Source organism: Cupressus sempervirens, chromosome 7 (genome assembly GCF_028749045.1).
Source record: "Cupressus sempervirens isolate cs-2001-9-10 chromosome 7, ASM2874904v1, whole genome shotgun sequence".
Taxonomy (NCBI): domain Eukaryota; kingdom Viridiplantae; phylum Streptophyta; class Pinopsida; order Cupressales; family Cupressaceae; genus Cupressus; species Cupressus sempervirens.
Genome location: NC_143124.1, coordinates 828,639,635 through 828,654,429, shown reverse-complemented (window position 1 = coordinate 828,654,429; position 14,795 = coordinate 828,639,635). Strand labels below are relative to the sequence as shown.

The 14,795-nt window shown below is 32.7% G+C and overlaps 1 protein-coding gene across 1 annotated transcript; it reads left to right on the top strand.

Moving 5' to 3' along the window:
• Nucleotides 1–691: 691 nt before the first annotated feature.
• LOC149549951 (E3 ubiquitin-protein ligase UPL4-like) lies at nucleotides 692–1,786 on the top strand. Its single transcript, XM_089794398.1, has 7 exons — nucleotides 692–716; nucleotides 793–809; nucleotides 969–1,049; nucleotides 1,141–1,192; nucleotides 1,414–1,457; nucleotides 1,541–1,636; nucleotides 1,742–1,786. The coding sequence occupies exons 1-7, from the start codon at nucleotides 692–694 to the stop codon at nucleotides 1,784–1,786; spliced, it is 360 nt and encodes a 119-aa protein (XP_089650524.1).
• The last annotated feature ends 13,009 nt before the right edge of the window (nucleotides 1,787–14,795 follow it).

The window sequence follows — 14,795 nt, the reverse complement described above, 5'->3', positions numbered from 1 at the left end:
CCCTTTCCTCTTGATCTTAACCAAACAACAACAATCATTGACACAATGCAAGGTGGAGATGGTAAGAAAATTATTTATTCAACTTTATAATGAATTCTAAATTTTTAATTTAGCAATTAATCTTATAAAAAAAAAGTTATTTATTTATTTGTAGGTGTTAATAATATTTATATGGAGGACAGTGGCCAACATTTTTTTGGATAACCACATGTCGATGTCACATCTATATATTAATTACTTATTACCAAACTCTAGGGAGCACAATTTTTAGATAGAGATATCATTTGTTATGAAAGATTGACTCAACATGTCATGGTTTCTAAATTTTTTTTATAATACATGATGATAAAGTTTCTTTTGAATTTGATATCTACATAGTACTATTATTTATTATTTATTTTCTTTATTAAGCCGATGGGCTTTATGTGGGAGCTTTGTTCCCCAAAAAATTTAATTTCGTCAGAAAAGTTGTCAGCTCAAACATTTTGCTACTTTAGGAGGCTTTTCTGATAGAAGTCTTTTTTTAGGATTACTCTATAAACAATACTTTTTAAAAATTTCTTTCAAATAATATCCTTTTTATATAAACTTTCTATTTTACTTTACGTTGCTAATTCTCTCCTTTCTAATTTTATTTAACTTGCTAATTCTCTGAATTTCTATAATATGATAGCTTCAACTTTGTTCTTCAATGTCTTCACTTGAAGCCAAATCAGGTGAGTGACCTTTCATTATTACTAGCTTTAGGTTTGTTTTTGTCAATTTGATCTATCGGTTGGGTAATTTTTGCAGAAGCATTTCTAGATTTGGTCAGTTTGATCTATTGGCTTCAACATTTTTTATAGAATCAATTCTAGATTTGATTTTATTAAATTTCCACTTGTCCAAATTATTAAATGCATTTTTTGGTACCTATCTTAATCTTTGAAAGCTTTTGGTGATTGAATGCTTGTTTCCATTGCTTATAGCTATTTCCCATCTCGACTTTGCAATTATTTTCAGAAGAGGAACTGGAAACACTTATATGTGGTGTGTGTGACTTATGGAAGGTAAGTATGAACTATGAAGCATTTTAATTGATTTTTATTTATCATAGTCTCTATCAATGTTTGAGTTCTGAAATGTAAAATGTTTTAGCAGGATGAAATGTTAAGGGACCACGTCAAATTTGACCATGGATATACTACTCAATGTGAGTATGTAGTGGATGTGAGTTATTCATTCCCAGCTCTTATGTTTAGAGTGTGTTTATTTCTTGCTGAATTTTGAGACTCTAAAAACCCTAGATCTGCAATACCCTAAGATCTTTTTTTCTTAATTACATGAAGTTTATTGAGATCATGGGGCAATTCACACCAAAGCTATAGAGAGCATTTTTACAAATTGTTAATGGCTATCCAAACCTTCCTCCAGGTGGTTTGAGTGCTCTGAATCCAAAACTAACTATTGTTCACAAGGTAAGTCCATTGCTCACATTTACAAGTATAGATTCATTATTTCCAAATTTTACATCTTCTAAACTTATGTCTTCAAAATGCAGAATCCCTCAAATTCTTCAACAGAGGTTGTTGATATGGATTTTTCCAGTGCTATGACTTGTACAAATTACCTTGAACACCCTCCTTACTCAAACAAGGTTTGCCCTTCTCCCTATTGAATCAAGAACATTTATGATGTATTTAATGGCTCTTTGATAATTTGTTGTGGTAGAATACGTTTCTAATGAATAAAAGAATTGCAGAAAACAATGTGTGAGAGACTGGTGTATGCCATTACTGAAGCGTAGGGATCTTTCAAGCTCTCATAAAAATAGGGTCGTTGGCATTTTTTTGAGATCCACACAATGATTTCAAAATTTAGAAGACATTGGCCCATTCAAATGCAAGAACCTCAGCAGATTGTCTCGCTCATGATGAAAATCAAATTCAAGGAACTATTTGTCGCATTACAGAAGTTTGAATGAAATAAATGTAGAGATAATCTAGAAGTGAAGAGAAGGAAGTACAGGATGATAGACATGTCTAAAAAATGGGAAGCCTCTGAAATGCTTAATTGCATTTGGTCTAATTGAAGGTATCATGTTTGTTGGTTGCTTAATTCTAGTAATTCTATTTATGCTAACATTGTTGTAGCTATGGTTAAATTTGATGGAATGAGCATGTTCCTGTTATTAAGCCAATAGGCTTTATCTCGGAGCTTCCCCAAAAAATTAATTTTGACGAAAAAGTTGTCAGTCGAAACTTTTTTCTACTTTACGAGAGCTTTTCTCATCGAAGTCATTGTTTAGAATTATTCTATAAACAATACTTTAAAAAAATTTCTTTCAAATAATATCCTTTTTATATAAATTTTCTATTTTACTAATACGTTGCTAATTCTCTCCTTTCTAATTTTATTTAACTTGTTAATTCTTTAAATTTTTTTTCTGAATTTCTATAATATGATAGTTTCAAATTTGTTCTTCAATGTCTTCACTTGAAGCCAAATCATTGTCTAATATGGCTATCCATTTTATAGATGGATTTCCTTTAGTCTTTGGCTTGAAGCTGGGGGCAAAACTTGTAGGTTATCTGAATATTAACTATGTTGTTCTAGGATCTGGATTGTTTGTACTGGCTACACCACAAAGTAGAAGATCTTCTGATTGAAGTTACAAAAGAGGTAGGTACATACAAATAACTACTCCTATTGTTGATCAGAAATTTACATTGTTTTCTTCTTCCACATAATTAGATTAGTCTCTGGTAAACTACGATATACATCAGTAGTGATATACATGCTGCATGCAATATTATTAGTTTGATTAGAAACATTACTACTATTGCTGATGATAAATTTATATTGATTTCTGAATGAATCAATTTAGATTTTTTTATTGAAAACAAAAAAAATTATACAAAATTCTTGTTTCCATTCTCCAACTATACTTTTGAATAGCAAAAATTTGATGCCACATTGAATTGAAAACAAATCCAACTGACATAATACAATTCTAATGTTTGTTTGCAGATCAAAGTATACAACTTCAAGTAGATGACATCGCCTTTCTAAAAGGATCACATGTGCTACAACATCACAATATTCAGCACTACCAACATGTTTCTTTTGTTAACTTTTGCATACCTTCCTACCAAGATGATTTGTAATTCTTCTTCTCCATTAAAATACCATGACTAATGTTGACATTATCAATACTACATACATTTTACCATAATTAATTTTCACTTTCTTAATTCATTTAGCCATTAATTTAGGGGTTAGAATTTAGTCCCTCTAGCAAACTCTTGGTTCCAACATGACATGGAATCATTTCATTGGCTTTGATTCTTTATTTTACAAAAACATTGTTGTATGAACTAAATTCTTCTTTCAACTTCTCAAAGAAAATTTCCAAGTTCTCACTATCTATTCATTGCTATGATAGCATATTTATTGCTCCTAATTTAATACATGTGATTAAAATTCCTATCAATACTAAATATCATGGCTCTATTATTCTATGATTGTAAGTTAATGTCAATTTTGTCGCATTATGCATTATGATATTCTTTCTAAAATACCCCCTATGCATTATGATATTCTTTCTAAAATACCCCCTATCAGCTAATCGTTGCATGTACATAAACGTGCAACTGCTACTTTTAGTATTCAATTATTAACATTTAATTGGCATTTGGGATTTCATTCTTAAACAAATGGTTTATTTAAGATTTATTTTATTTATTTATTTGTATTAGCTTAATCAATTGAATTGAACTTTTTAACATTTAATTTATAAATTAATAATATTAAATGTACGTTAGCTATTTTAACTAAACATATTGATATTAAATTAGATTGTAATTTTACATTAACAATAAAAAAATATTACATAAAATATTAAACTTTCATTATTAAGTATAGTCAAAATGAACATAAAGTTAAAAAAAAAAAGAATGAATCAAAACTAATTCCAAAACTAATTTATTGAACTATTACATATTATTGTACAAAAAATTATATACTAAAATTGTTAAGTTAATAAAAAATAAAAATAATTTAATAAACATAATGCTAAAAAATTAAAGAATTAAAACTAATTATAAAATATATAATAAAAGAATAAAATATTATTATGAAATAATACATATACTAAAACTATTATATACAGTTACGAAGATTATAAAAAATAAGCAAAAATTAGAATGTGAATCTGACAAACTAAACATGTTAGATCCAATGGTCTAAATGAAATGGGATGGATGTATGGTAAGGGGGGGGGGGGGGGGGGCGCGGCGGGGGGTGGGGGGGCCATCCAATTTGATGCTGCTATAGCTAGCCTCTCTTATTAGTATTTGTGATATACTATTGTATTGACTTAGTCAATTTATAATTTTTATGCTTTACTAAATAAAATAAATGTATCCAAAAATAATGTTATAATTCTAGTATTTTTATAATTTTAAAGTCATATTTATCTTCAATTTCATTGGTCTAAATGAATGTATCTTATAAGACCCTTTTTTCGATTTTTTTCCAAACAAAAACATTCATTTTTTCATATTTTACTAAATAATTCTATATTTTAAAAGAAACTTCTAACATTGTTATCTATATAAATAGCTTTATTTATAAATGAGATTACTTTGTTATTATTTTTACTAAAGGTATGGAAAATTAATGTTATAATTGTATAATTTCTTATAATTTTAAATCCACATTTATCTTTAATTTCTTACAAGTCCACTTTTTTCTGTTGGAAACTTCCATCTTTTCAATTTTTACTAATGCTTCTATTTAAAATATCAGTTCTAAAAGAAACTTCTATTTTTTTGTTTTTTTAATAGAATTTTCTAACTTTTACCATGCTCTAGTTATTATATGAATAGTTATTTACAAAAAGTATCTTTAATGTGCATTGATGATTTTCTTTATCAGGGATAGAATCTATGTGTAATCTTAGCAATCATATCTTATTATATTTTGATACATTCATACTCTATGAAATGGTTCATGGTTCATAGTTTTGTTTTCAGTTTTCAGTTTATAGTTTAAATCTAAGTTTTTATTAATTAATTTCTAAGATCTTCAACACATTTTGATGTGTTTAACACTTTGTTCAGCATTATTCTCAAAGTTATGGATGAATTTGATCTTTGGAGAGATCACACTAAGTTTTTCTACCTTCATGAGATTTCTATTCCAGATTTCTAAATACAAAACTAGTGTATCATTGACACATTATTGTCAATTAATTTTCCTTTTATGTATTATCAATGTTTTATTTCTGTCTAGATGTACTAGATGTATATGTTAATAGAGCAAAGCAATTTCAATAGTAGATCAAGATTTATTTTGTTTGCTCAATCAATACAATTAATAATGTGGCAATAGTTACTTCATATAACTTAGTTAAATACAAAATCAAAGTTTAGTACTTATTTATTCAATAAATGTAAACTTTTCAACTGAATGATTATATAAACAATAACATTGAAATAATATTTTGTAGTTGCTATGTTACAATATATATATATTATGTTGTCTAAATGTTATCTTTGATAAATAAAGGATTCTCCTACATTTCTCTTCAGATGCTATGTTATGGGCTTTAATTCTAAATAAAATAATAAATCTAAATCTACAAAATCAATAACCTAAAAGGATTAGCAATAATAGGTGGACAACTTTATATTAGGAAGCTCAGAGAACAAATTAATCATCTAAGGGCAATGATGCTAAATAGTTATCATCAACCTAATAGACCATCTTTCTTTTATTTGAAAAATGGAAAAGTAAAATAATCTATTTTATTCATCTTTTTATTTTTTAACTGAAACAAACTCTCATACATTAATTATGTTAATTTATATTTATTACTCAATGTAATGTTAAATTTATAGGTAACACTTTTGTATTGACTTAATTAATTTATAAATTTCCACATTAGATCACTTTATTATTATGCTTTGCTAGATAAACTAAATGTATCCAAAGGTATGTTTGTTTTTGGAAAAAGGGGTAAAAATTTATTCAAATAAAACCATATTACAGAAGGCCTCAGGCCCAGCCAACCAAAACACCAATCCAAAACAAATTACATTCTGTCCTTTTCCACTAATTGCTCGAAAGTCCCACCAAGATCAGTAGAAAGATCATCCCTAATAGAAATATCCCAACCAGCACCCTTCTCTGATGCCCATTTTGCCAAGGCATCAGGCACTCCATTCCATTCCCTAGGAATATGACAGAAAGAGATCCCATCCACAAAGCTATTCAAGTGGAGAATCTCTCTAACAATAGAGGCACTTTGTCAGCTAGATTCATCCACTCTCCAGTTATTTATCATATCCACAAAAATCTGAGAGTTAGACTCAAACACCATTCTCCTCCAACCAAGAGAACAAGCCCACTCCATAGGCACTTTAATGGCCAAAACCTCCATCACGTTATTGGACTGAACTCCTTTGTGGATAGAGAATATGAAAATAACATTGCCATCTACATCTCTCCCAATCCCCCCCACTCCAGCTAGTCCAAGATTCCCATGGGAGGAGCCATCAGTGTTAATCTTTAGGACTGCATCAGGAGAAGGACTCCATCTCCCCACTCTATAAACCTTCCTCTTTTGTGGCTGAGATTTCTTACTGCTACTAGTTCCAAATCCTTTATCCACTAATCCTAAATTCCTGACAATACAAGAATCACTAGGATCCACCAGCTCTGACATATCACATTCAACAGAGAAAGTCTCTTGAAGCATGGTTACGATCAATTGCCATAGTTTAGTGGCTCCCAAGCTAGAATTACAGAAGATCTGACAGTTATGTTCCAACCAAAGATTCCATAGAATGAAACAAGGTCCAATAGTCCAGGCCACCTAAAGGAATGAAGTTTTCATAGGGGGTCTGCCAAGGCTGTCCCAAAATTCAATAAGAGATTCAGCATGAATACATCTATGGCACCATGCCTCCCACCACTTATGCCAGATCTCTCTAGAGAGAGGACATAAGAAGAAAGCATGAGAAACATCTTCCCCATCCAACATACATAGGGGACAGAAAGAGGGTCCCTGAAACCCTCTTCGCTGGAGATTATCCCAAGTAAGACACTTATTTTGCGCAACCAACCATAGAAAAAAATTACATTTTGGCCATGAAAATTTATTTCAAACCTTCCTCCACCAAGGAACCTCCTAAACTACATTACATTGGCTATCCATCTGAGCATAACCTTGCACCACACTGAACTTACCTTTTGGGCAAGGACCCCAAGCAAGGATGTCTTTGTCTTTAGAAGAGCTGCAAAGCCTAGTAGAGAGAAGATGTGCCAGTTCAGCCTGAATCTCTGAGGAGCCTCCTATGGGCCAAATCTATGGATCCTTCCAACTAGCCACCTCCATCAATTGAAACCTCTGAATAGTCTTGAAGTGAGCTACCGTGGTCTAACTTGCAGAAGAAAAAACCTAAAATAGAGGCAAAAGGTGGGGAAAACTATACAGAATAGGAGGGTGGCCATCCCAAGAGTCCTGCCAGAATAACACACTTGACCCCTCATTATAGAGCTAGAAAAGGCCATCCTTAATAAGGGGAGCACCCCTTTTAAGGGTGTCCCAAATAAAGGACCCCTTACCATCAAGCTCAAGTCTAGGAATATCCTGGACCTCCACTCCTGGGAAATACTTATGGGTCAGAATCTTGGCCCAATCCAAATCTTGATTCTTGCACCATCTCTAGTATAACTTTGTAGAAAGAGCTTTGACACTGAGAACCATACATTTAAGGCCTAGACCCCTAGAAAACTTAGGCAAACAAACAATGTCCCAGTTGACTAAGCTCCATTTAGAGGATTGGAGATTGCTTGACCAAAGGAATTTTTGTGACAAAGCATCAAAATCTTTTAAAACTCCCACGAGAGGTGTTTGCACTAAACACCTATAAATAGGAAGAGCCTGAATCACAATCTTGAGCAGGGTAACCCTCCCAGCAGATGAGAGCCACCTATGAATCTAGTGACTCACTCTGCTATGAAATTTGTCAACAAGACCTTGCCAATATTCCTTCCGTTGAGTCCCCAAAGCTAAAGGAACTTAAAGATAGATCAAAGGGAGGGATCCAACTTGAAACCTGAGAATTCTAGCAATCTTGAGTTGAATTGATTGAGGAGTATTAAAGAAATAAATAGAAGATTTACCTTCATTAATTTTTTGTCTAGAAGCTTTTAAATAAGTATCCAAAATCTTTCTGAAGTTTCTTGCCTCGTTAGCAGTAGCCAAGCCCATCAGTCCAGTATCATCCACAAATTGAAGGTGCGTATAAGCTAGAATATCATTGCACCACTTCCACCCTTGAATAAGTCCCAGATCTGCTTGAGATTTTTTAAATCTTCCCAAGACCTCTGCCATAATGATAAATAGATATGGAGAGATATGATCCCCTTGATGGAGTCCTCAAGAAGCAGAGAATAGGTTAGTAGGTTCTCCATTGATAAGAATCGAAAAGGATGGGGAAGACACATAGTTGAGAACCCAATCCACCCAATCCATGGTAAATCCAAAAGCTAGAAGCACATGACCCAGACAGTCCCAACTAACTTGGTCATACGCTTTAGCTAAGTCTAGCTTAATAAATATAGTCTTTTCCTTGGACATGGCCATAGAGTGAATAGCTTCTGAAGCAATAAGCACCCCATCAAGAATGTGTCTCGAACTAACAAAACCTCCCTGTTCTTCAAAAATTAGAGTGGCAAGAAAAGGCTTAAGCCTCTCAGCAATTAATTTTGTGATGATTTTGTACATGACATTACATAGAGCAATGGGTCTAAACTGATCCAACTTGTTAGCCCCATCAATCTTGGGAATGAGAGCCAAAAAAGTAGCATTCATAGACTTGAGCATTTGTTTATTTTGATATGACTCTTGGACAACATCTAGAAGGTAAAATTTAATAATCTCCCAAAACTCCTAGAAAAATTCAATGGGAAACCCGTCTGGGCTTGGGGCTTTACCTTTCAGCATACCAAAAACCACTTTCTCCAGTTCCTCAACCATAATAGGTTTCAATAGATCTCTGTTCATACTATTGGAAACAAGATGAGGAATACAGTCTACGATAGCCCTAGTCTCCTCCAAAAAAGTAGGATCTTCCTTAGAGAAGATTTGAGAGAAGTATCTGATGGCCTCCAAAGCAATTGCCTCCTTGGAACATAGCTGATCTCCAAAAGTAGACACAAGAGAAGTGATAGAATTCCCAAACTTGCGAGCTTTAATAGTGTTATAGAAGAAAGAAGTGTTTCTATCTCCCTCCTGCAACCAGTCCACTTGAAACTTTTGCTTCCAAAATATTTCCTCCCAAAGCTCCCATTCTTCAACTTCCTAAGAGCTGAGGATTCTTTGGACATCAAATCTAGAGTCATGCCTAGGTCCCTCATCTGGTGAGTGACATTATCCAACCTAGCTTGAGCATCTCTCAAATGCTCTTGCAAGTTTCCAAAGCACTATTTATTCCACTGCTTCAACCTAAAATTTACATGCTGAAGTCTCTTCTCGAAGGTGTACATGGAAGTTCCATGCGGAGGCTTGCCTTCATACCACCAGGTTAACATAAGATCCTGCAAGGAATGATCCCTCAACCACATCAGCTGAAACATGAAAGAGGGATTCTTGGAGGTCTTGAAAGGGGTGATAGAGAGCCTAATAGGCTAGTGATTAGAGCCTCTCCAATCAAGAATTTTTGAGCTGGTAGACCATCTACTATGCATCCAATATCAGGATACCAGGAACCTATCGAGCCTTTCTAAAATAGCCTCCGTCTCACTCCTTCTATTGTTCTAGGTGAATATACCAGAATCGGGTTTAACATCAATAAGATTCAAAGAAATAATATTATCTCTAACCATACTAGAAGAAGGACCAAGTTGAGAAATCTCGCCCCTCTTCTCATCTAGACTAGTAACAGCCTTAAAATCTCTAGCCACAATCCAGGGAAGAAAGGGATACAGAGAATGGACAAACATAATATGAGACCACATATGAGATTTACCTATCAAATCACTAGGACCATAAATATTAGAGAATAAGCACCTTTCACCTGTCTCAAAATGAGAAGCCAAAAAGGAGATGAAAGACCTACTCACAATCCACCACAAAGGAGTCCCCTTCTTAGGATTCTAAAGACAAGCGAGACCCCCCGAGCTCCCATGACCACTTACTCCCTACCAGCAACCATGGGGCCAAATCTTTGGTCCACAATTATCCAATTCATCAACTGAAAGCTTAGTTTCCTGAATGAAAATAACATCTGGAGAATGAGATTCTATCAATCTATGAACAACCTTTTATCTAGGGATGTTTCTCAAGCCCCTCACATTCCAAGATAGAATAATCATTTAGAATATTGTGAGAAGTGGGAGTCAATGGGCATCACTAACCCATCCTCAACCAAAGTCTCGCCCATCATCTTAACCTTCTCCTGATCCGTCTTCCTTCCACTCTTAGCAGACTTCTCTAAGGTCCCCTTTTTAAAAGGCTATTGTTGTAAACCTTAAGTAGAAGTAGCTTTAGAGCCTTTTGTATTATCAGGCACCCCTTTCTTTCTAGGAAGATTTGCAGCTGTGATACATGGAGCGTCACCGGGATGCGACCCTCGAAGAATATCACAACTAATCTCCTGAACCACACCATCTAATCCAACTGGCTAGCCTTGTTCTTTCTTAGAAACCTGGACCAGAATCCCTTCCACCTGGAGCTAGGGTGCAGAAAAGGACCCCTCAATTGGGGGTATCTCAATAGGGATTCCTTCCTCCTGTACCAAATTCTTTAGAACATTAAACCTATTAAAAGTACGATCATTTTGTCTATCTATCCAAGTTCTCTTCTGCCCCTTTCCTTTATTACACAGCTTTACTAGGATAAAACCCTCCTTATCCACAGAGGGACCATTTGGCATCTGGGCCTTATCCTTGTCTTCCTTAGGAGTTGGTACAGTGGTCGCAGATGATTGAGAAATTTTATTTCGGGGGTATTTGCACTACAGGTGCCGATATTCATGACAAATCCTACATCTGAAGGGTAAAGTCTCATAGTCCAACTGTTGAACCCATGAAGAAGTGTCCATACAAATTTCCATAGAATCAAGCAGTGGATTATTTAGATCAACTTCCACACAAATTCGAGCATATGTAATTACCTTGTGGTCTTGGGTTAGTGTGGCCGACCCAACCAATTTACCCAGCATAAGCGATATTGAATGAAGGATGTCCTCTCTCCAAAATTCCAGAGGCAATTAAGGAAGCCATACCCACATAGGAACCCGAGACGGGATCTCTTCGGCAGAGTTAAATCAAATGTGCCAGGGTTTGAGGAAAAGCCCAACCTGGTTAAAGAAATATGGGCCTCCCTCAAAGACCTTGTTCCTATCTGGCATACTTGAGAAAATAACTAAAAAATAGTTGTTGGTCGCCAGAAGAATTTCCATATCCCCTTCTGGGTTCCATATCCGATGCGCCCATGATTCCAGCATAGGAAGAGAAAGCCAGAGACCAAAAAAACTTACATATGAGCGCATGCTTGCCCCAAAACTCCACATCCTTTGAAATCTATTCTAGTTGAATAATTAACACTGGTCAATCATCAAATCGCTCCAAACATCCATTCTTCTTCTTGATACGGATAGAATCCTTCGATGATGATGCATGCATCTCAGATGGAATATTGATAGCCTTGCCTTTAGCCCCTCCTCGCAACAAAAGAGAGGTCTTAGCCATCACCAAATCCTCAGATAAAATCTGAGATAGGACCTCCATTTGCCCCATGACCAGAGACCAAAATCCAATCACCAATCAAATAAGAGAGCAGCAAGAACCCGCCCCCTTCTATTAGCCTCACACCGACCACCCCTGATCAAAGAAGCAACAAACGCAGGCCCACATCTGTTGGCCTCACCGCTCCCTGAGCACACAGACCCCCACCCCTCAACTCTGTCATGGCGTAGCCTGCTTAGTCCACCCCTGTGAACTAGACACTGCACGTTCTCCACCACTGCGGGACACCCAACACCAAGCCTAGGGCACGCAGGTCCTAGCCCTTGCAAATTGCCCTGCTCTCACCATCACTCCAATCAAAATTAATCCTTAACATCATATCCAAAGGTATATTATAATTCTATAATTTTTATAATTTTAAAATTATATTTATCTTTAATTTCATTTAAAGAAGAATATTTTTTTTGAAATAGAAACTTTCATCTTTTCAAATTTTAGTAAATACTTCTATCTAAAAAATTAGTTTTAAAAGAAACTTCTAACTTTGCTATCTATATAAATAGCTTTATTTATTTATGAGATTACTTTGTTATTATTCATTACTAAAGGTATGGAAACTTAATGTTATAATTCTATAATTTTTTATGATTTTAAAGCTACATTTATCTTTAATTTCTTATAAGTCCTTTTTTTTTGTTTTTTGGAAACTTCCATCTTTTCAATTGTTACTAATACTTCTATTTCAAATATTATTTCTAAAATAAACTTCTAATGTTTTTAACTTTTTATTTTAATAGTCATTTCTAACTTTTACCATGTTTTGGTTATCTATAAGAATAGTTTTAATTTACAAAAATATATCTTTAACATGCATTCATGATTTTCTTTATAAGGGACAAAATTGATGTGTAATTTTAGTAGTCATATCTTATTATATTTTTAGACATTCATACTCTATGAAATGGTTCATGGTTTATAGTTAATTTTTTTTGGTTTATAGTTTATAGTTTAAATATAAGTTTTTATTAATTAATTTATAAGATCTTCAACAAATTTTGATGTTTTTAACACTTTGTTCAACATTATTCTCAAAGTTATGTATGAATTTGATCTTTGAAGAGATTCCACTAAGTATTTTTTACCTCCACAAGATTTTAATTTCGGATCTCTAAATGTAAAACTAGTGTATCACTGACACATTATTTTCTTTTCCTTTTCCTTTTATGTATTGTCAATGCTTTATTTCTCTTTAGATGTACTAGATGTATACGTTAATGCAACAAATCAATTTCAAGAGTAGATCTAGATTTATTTTGTTTTCTTGAAATCAATACGATTACAAATGTGGCAATAGTCACTTCATATAAAGGTAAATGCAAAATCAAAGTTAAAACTTACTTATTCTATAAATATAAACTTTTCAACTCAAATATTATATAAATAATAACATCAATAATATTTTGTAGCTTCTATGTTACAATCTATACATATTATATCTTCTAAATGTTATCTCTAATAAATAAAGGATAGGATTCTCCTACATTTTTCTTGGCATTATATGTTATGGGCTTTAATTCTGAACAAAATAATAAATCTAAATCTACAAAATCAATAACCTAAAATAATTAGCAATAATAGGTGGACAACTTTATATTATGAAGCATAGAGAACAAATTATTCATCAAGGGTAATGACTCTAAATAGTTATCAACCTAGTAAACCATCTTTCTTTTATTTGTAAAAGACAAAATTAAAAAATCTATTTTATTCGTCTTTTTATTTTTAATTGAAATGAACTCTCCTACATTAATTATATTAATTTATATTTGGTACTCAATATAACGTTAAATTTATTTTAAATTATCTTTAGGTAAATTTAAAAATTGAAGTGTAAAAATTTTGTAAATATTTTTACTTCTTATTATTAACATAGATATTTAAATATAATAAAAATAAAAGTATTATTTATCTAATTTACTAGGAACTAGTAGTAATATGGTGTTTTAAAGATGTTTAAAAAATGAATAAAATGTCACATGAAAAATGATAAATATTTTCACTTTCTCTTTTTTGAATGATAATTTTTTTTTTGTTTTACTATTATACTAAAATGTCTCATGAAAAATGATAAATATTTTTGCTTTCTTTTTTTATACTATTAATTTTTTATTTTTTATTAAAGAAATATGAATGATGAGATTCTTTTATATTAAAGTTAAATTAATGATTCGTTAAATATTCTCTTAATAAAAGACAACACAATTATCTTTATTTTACAACTAAGTTTGAAGAAACATACCATTATCTGTTACATTTGATCAATAGTAAAATGTAGTTTCAATGCATGTTTAAATTGTTTAACTATTATTTTTTTAAATTTACTTCTTAAATTATTTCATACAAAGATTTTATTATCTCATATTTTATTTTGAAAATATAAATCAAAATCATTTTACTATTTTCACTTCATTATTATCATCATTTCAAAAATTGAAAATTTAAATTAAGTGCAACTCTAATTTACTACTATAGTGTTTACAAGGACGACATCTAGAAAGAAACTTAAGTTGGGTGAAGAAGCGGTGGATATAATTTTCAAAAGCCTCCACCCAACTTTTAGGAAATATTGAAAGAAATTGATTCAGGAGCTGACATAAAAAATTTCAGATCATTGAAGTATGAAATCAGAACTGCAAAGGAGAAGCAACAAGCTGAAGAAATGATTATGTCAAAGCTAATAAATTGGATGGCGAGTGGGAGCATGGAGAAAGGAGTGGGCAAGAATTTGGTTTTGAATTCCTCTGGTGGAAATGTGACTAGTTCATCCGGTTCTAGAGTGCAAGATGAGTTAGTCAAAGATTCCTCTACTGAAACTCGTGATCCTAATGAAGGTGGATCTTTGGAGGACTTGGGGTACGACCAACTGGAAAATCTATTTTCCTATTGGTCAAGGATATTTATTTGAAGGAAAAAGGTATGTATTCTATTGAAATACTAGATCAAATCATTTTTAAGAACATCTCTTGTATGAATTCTACTTTGGTTGGAAGGTTTTC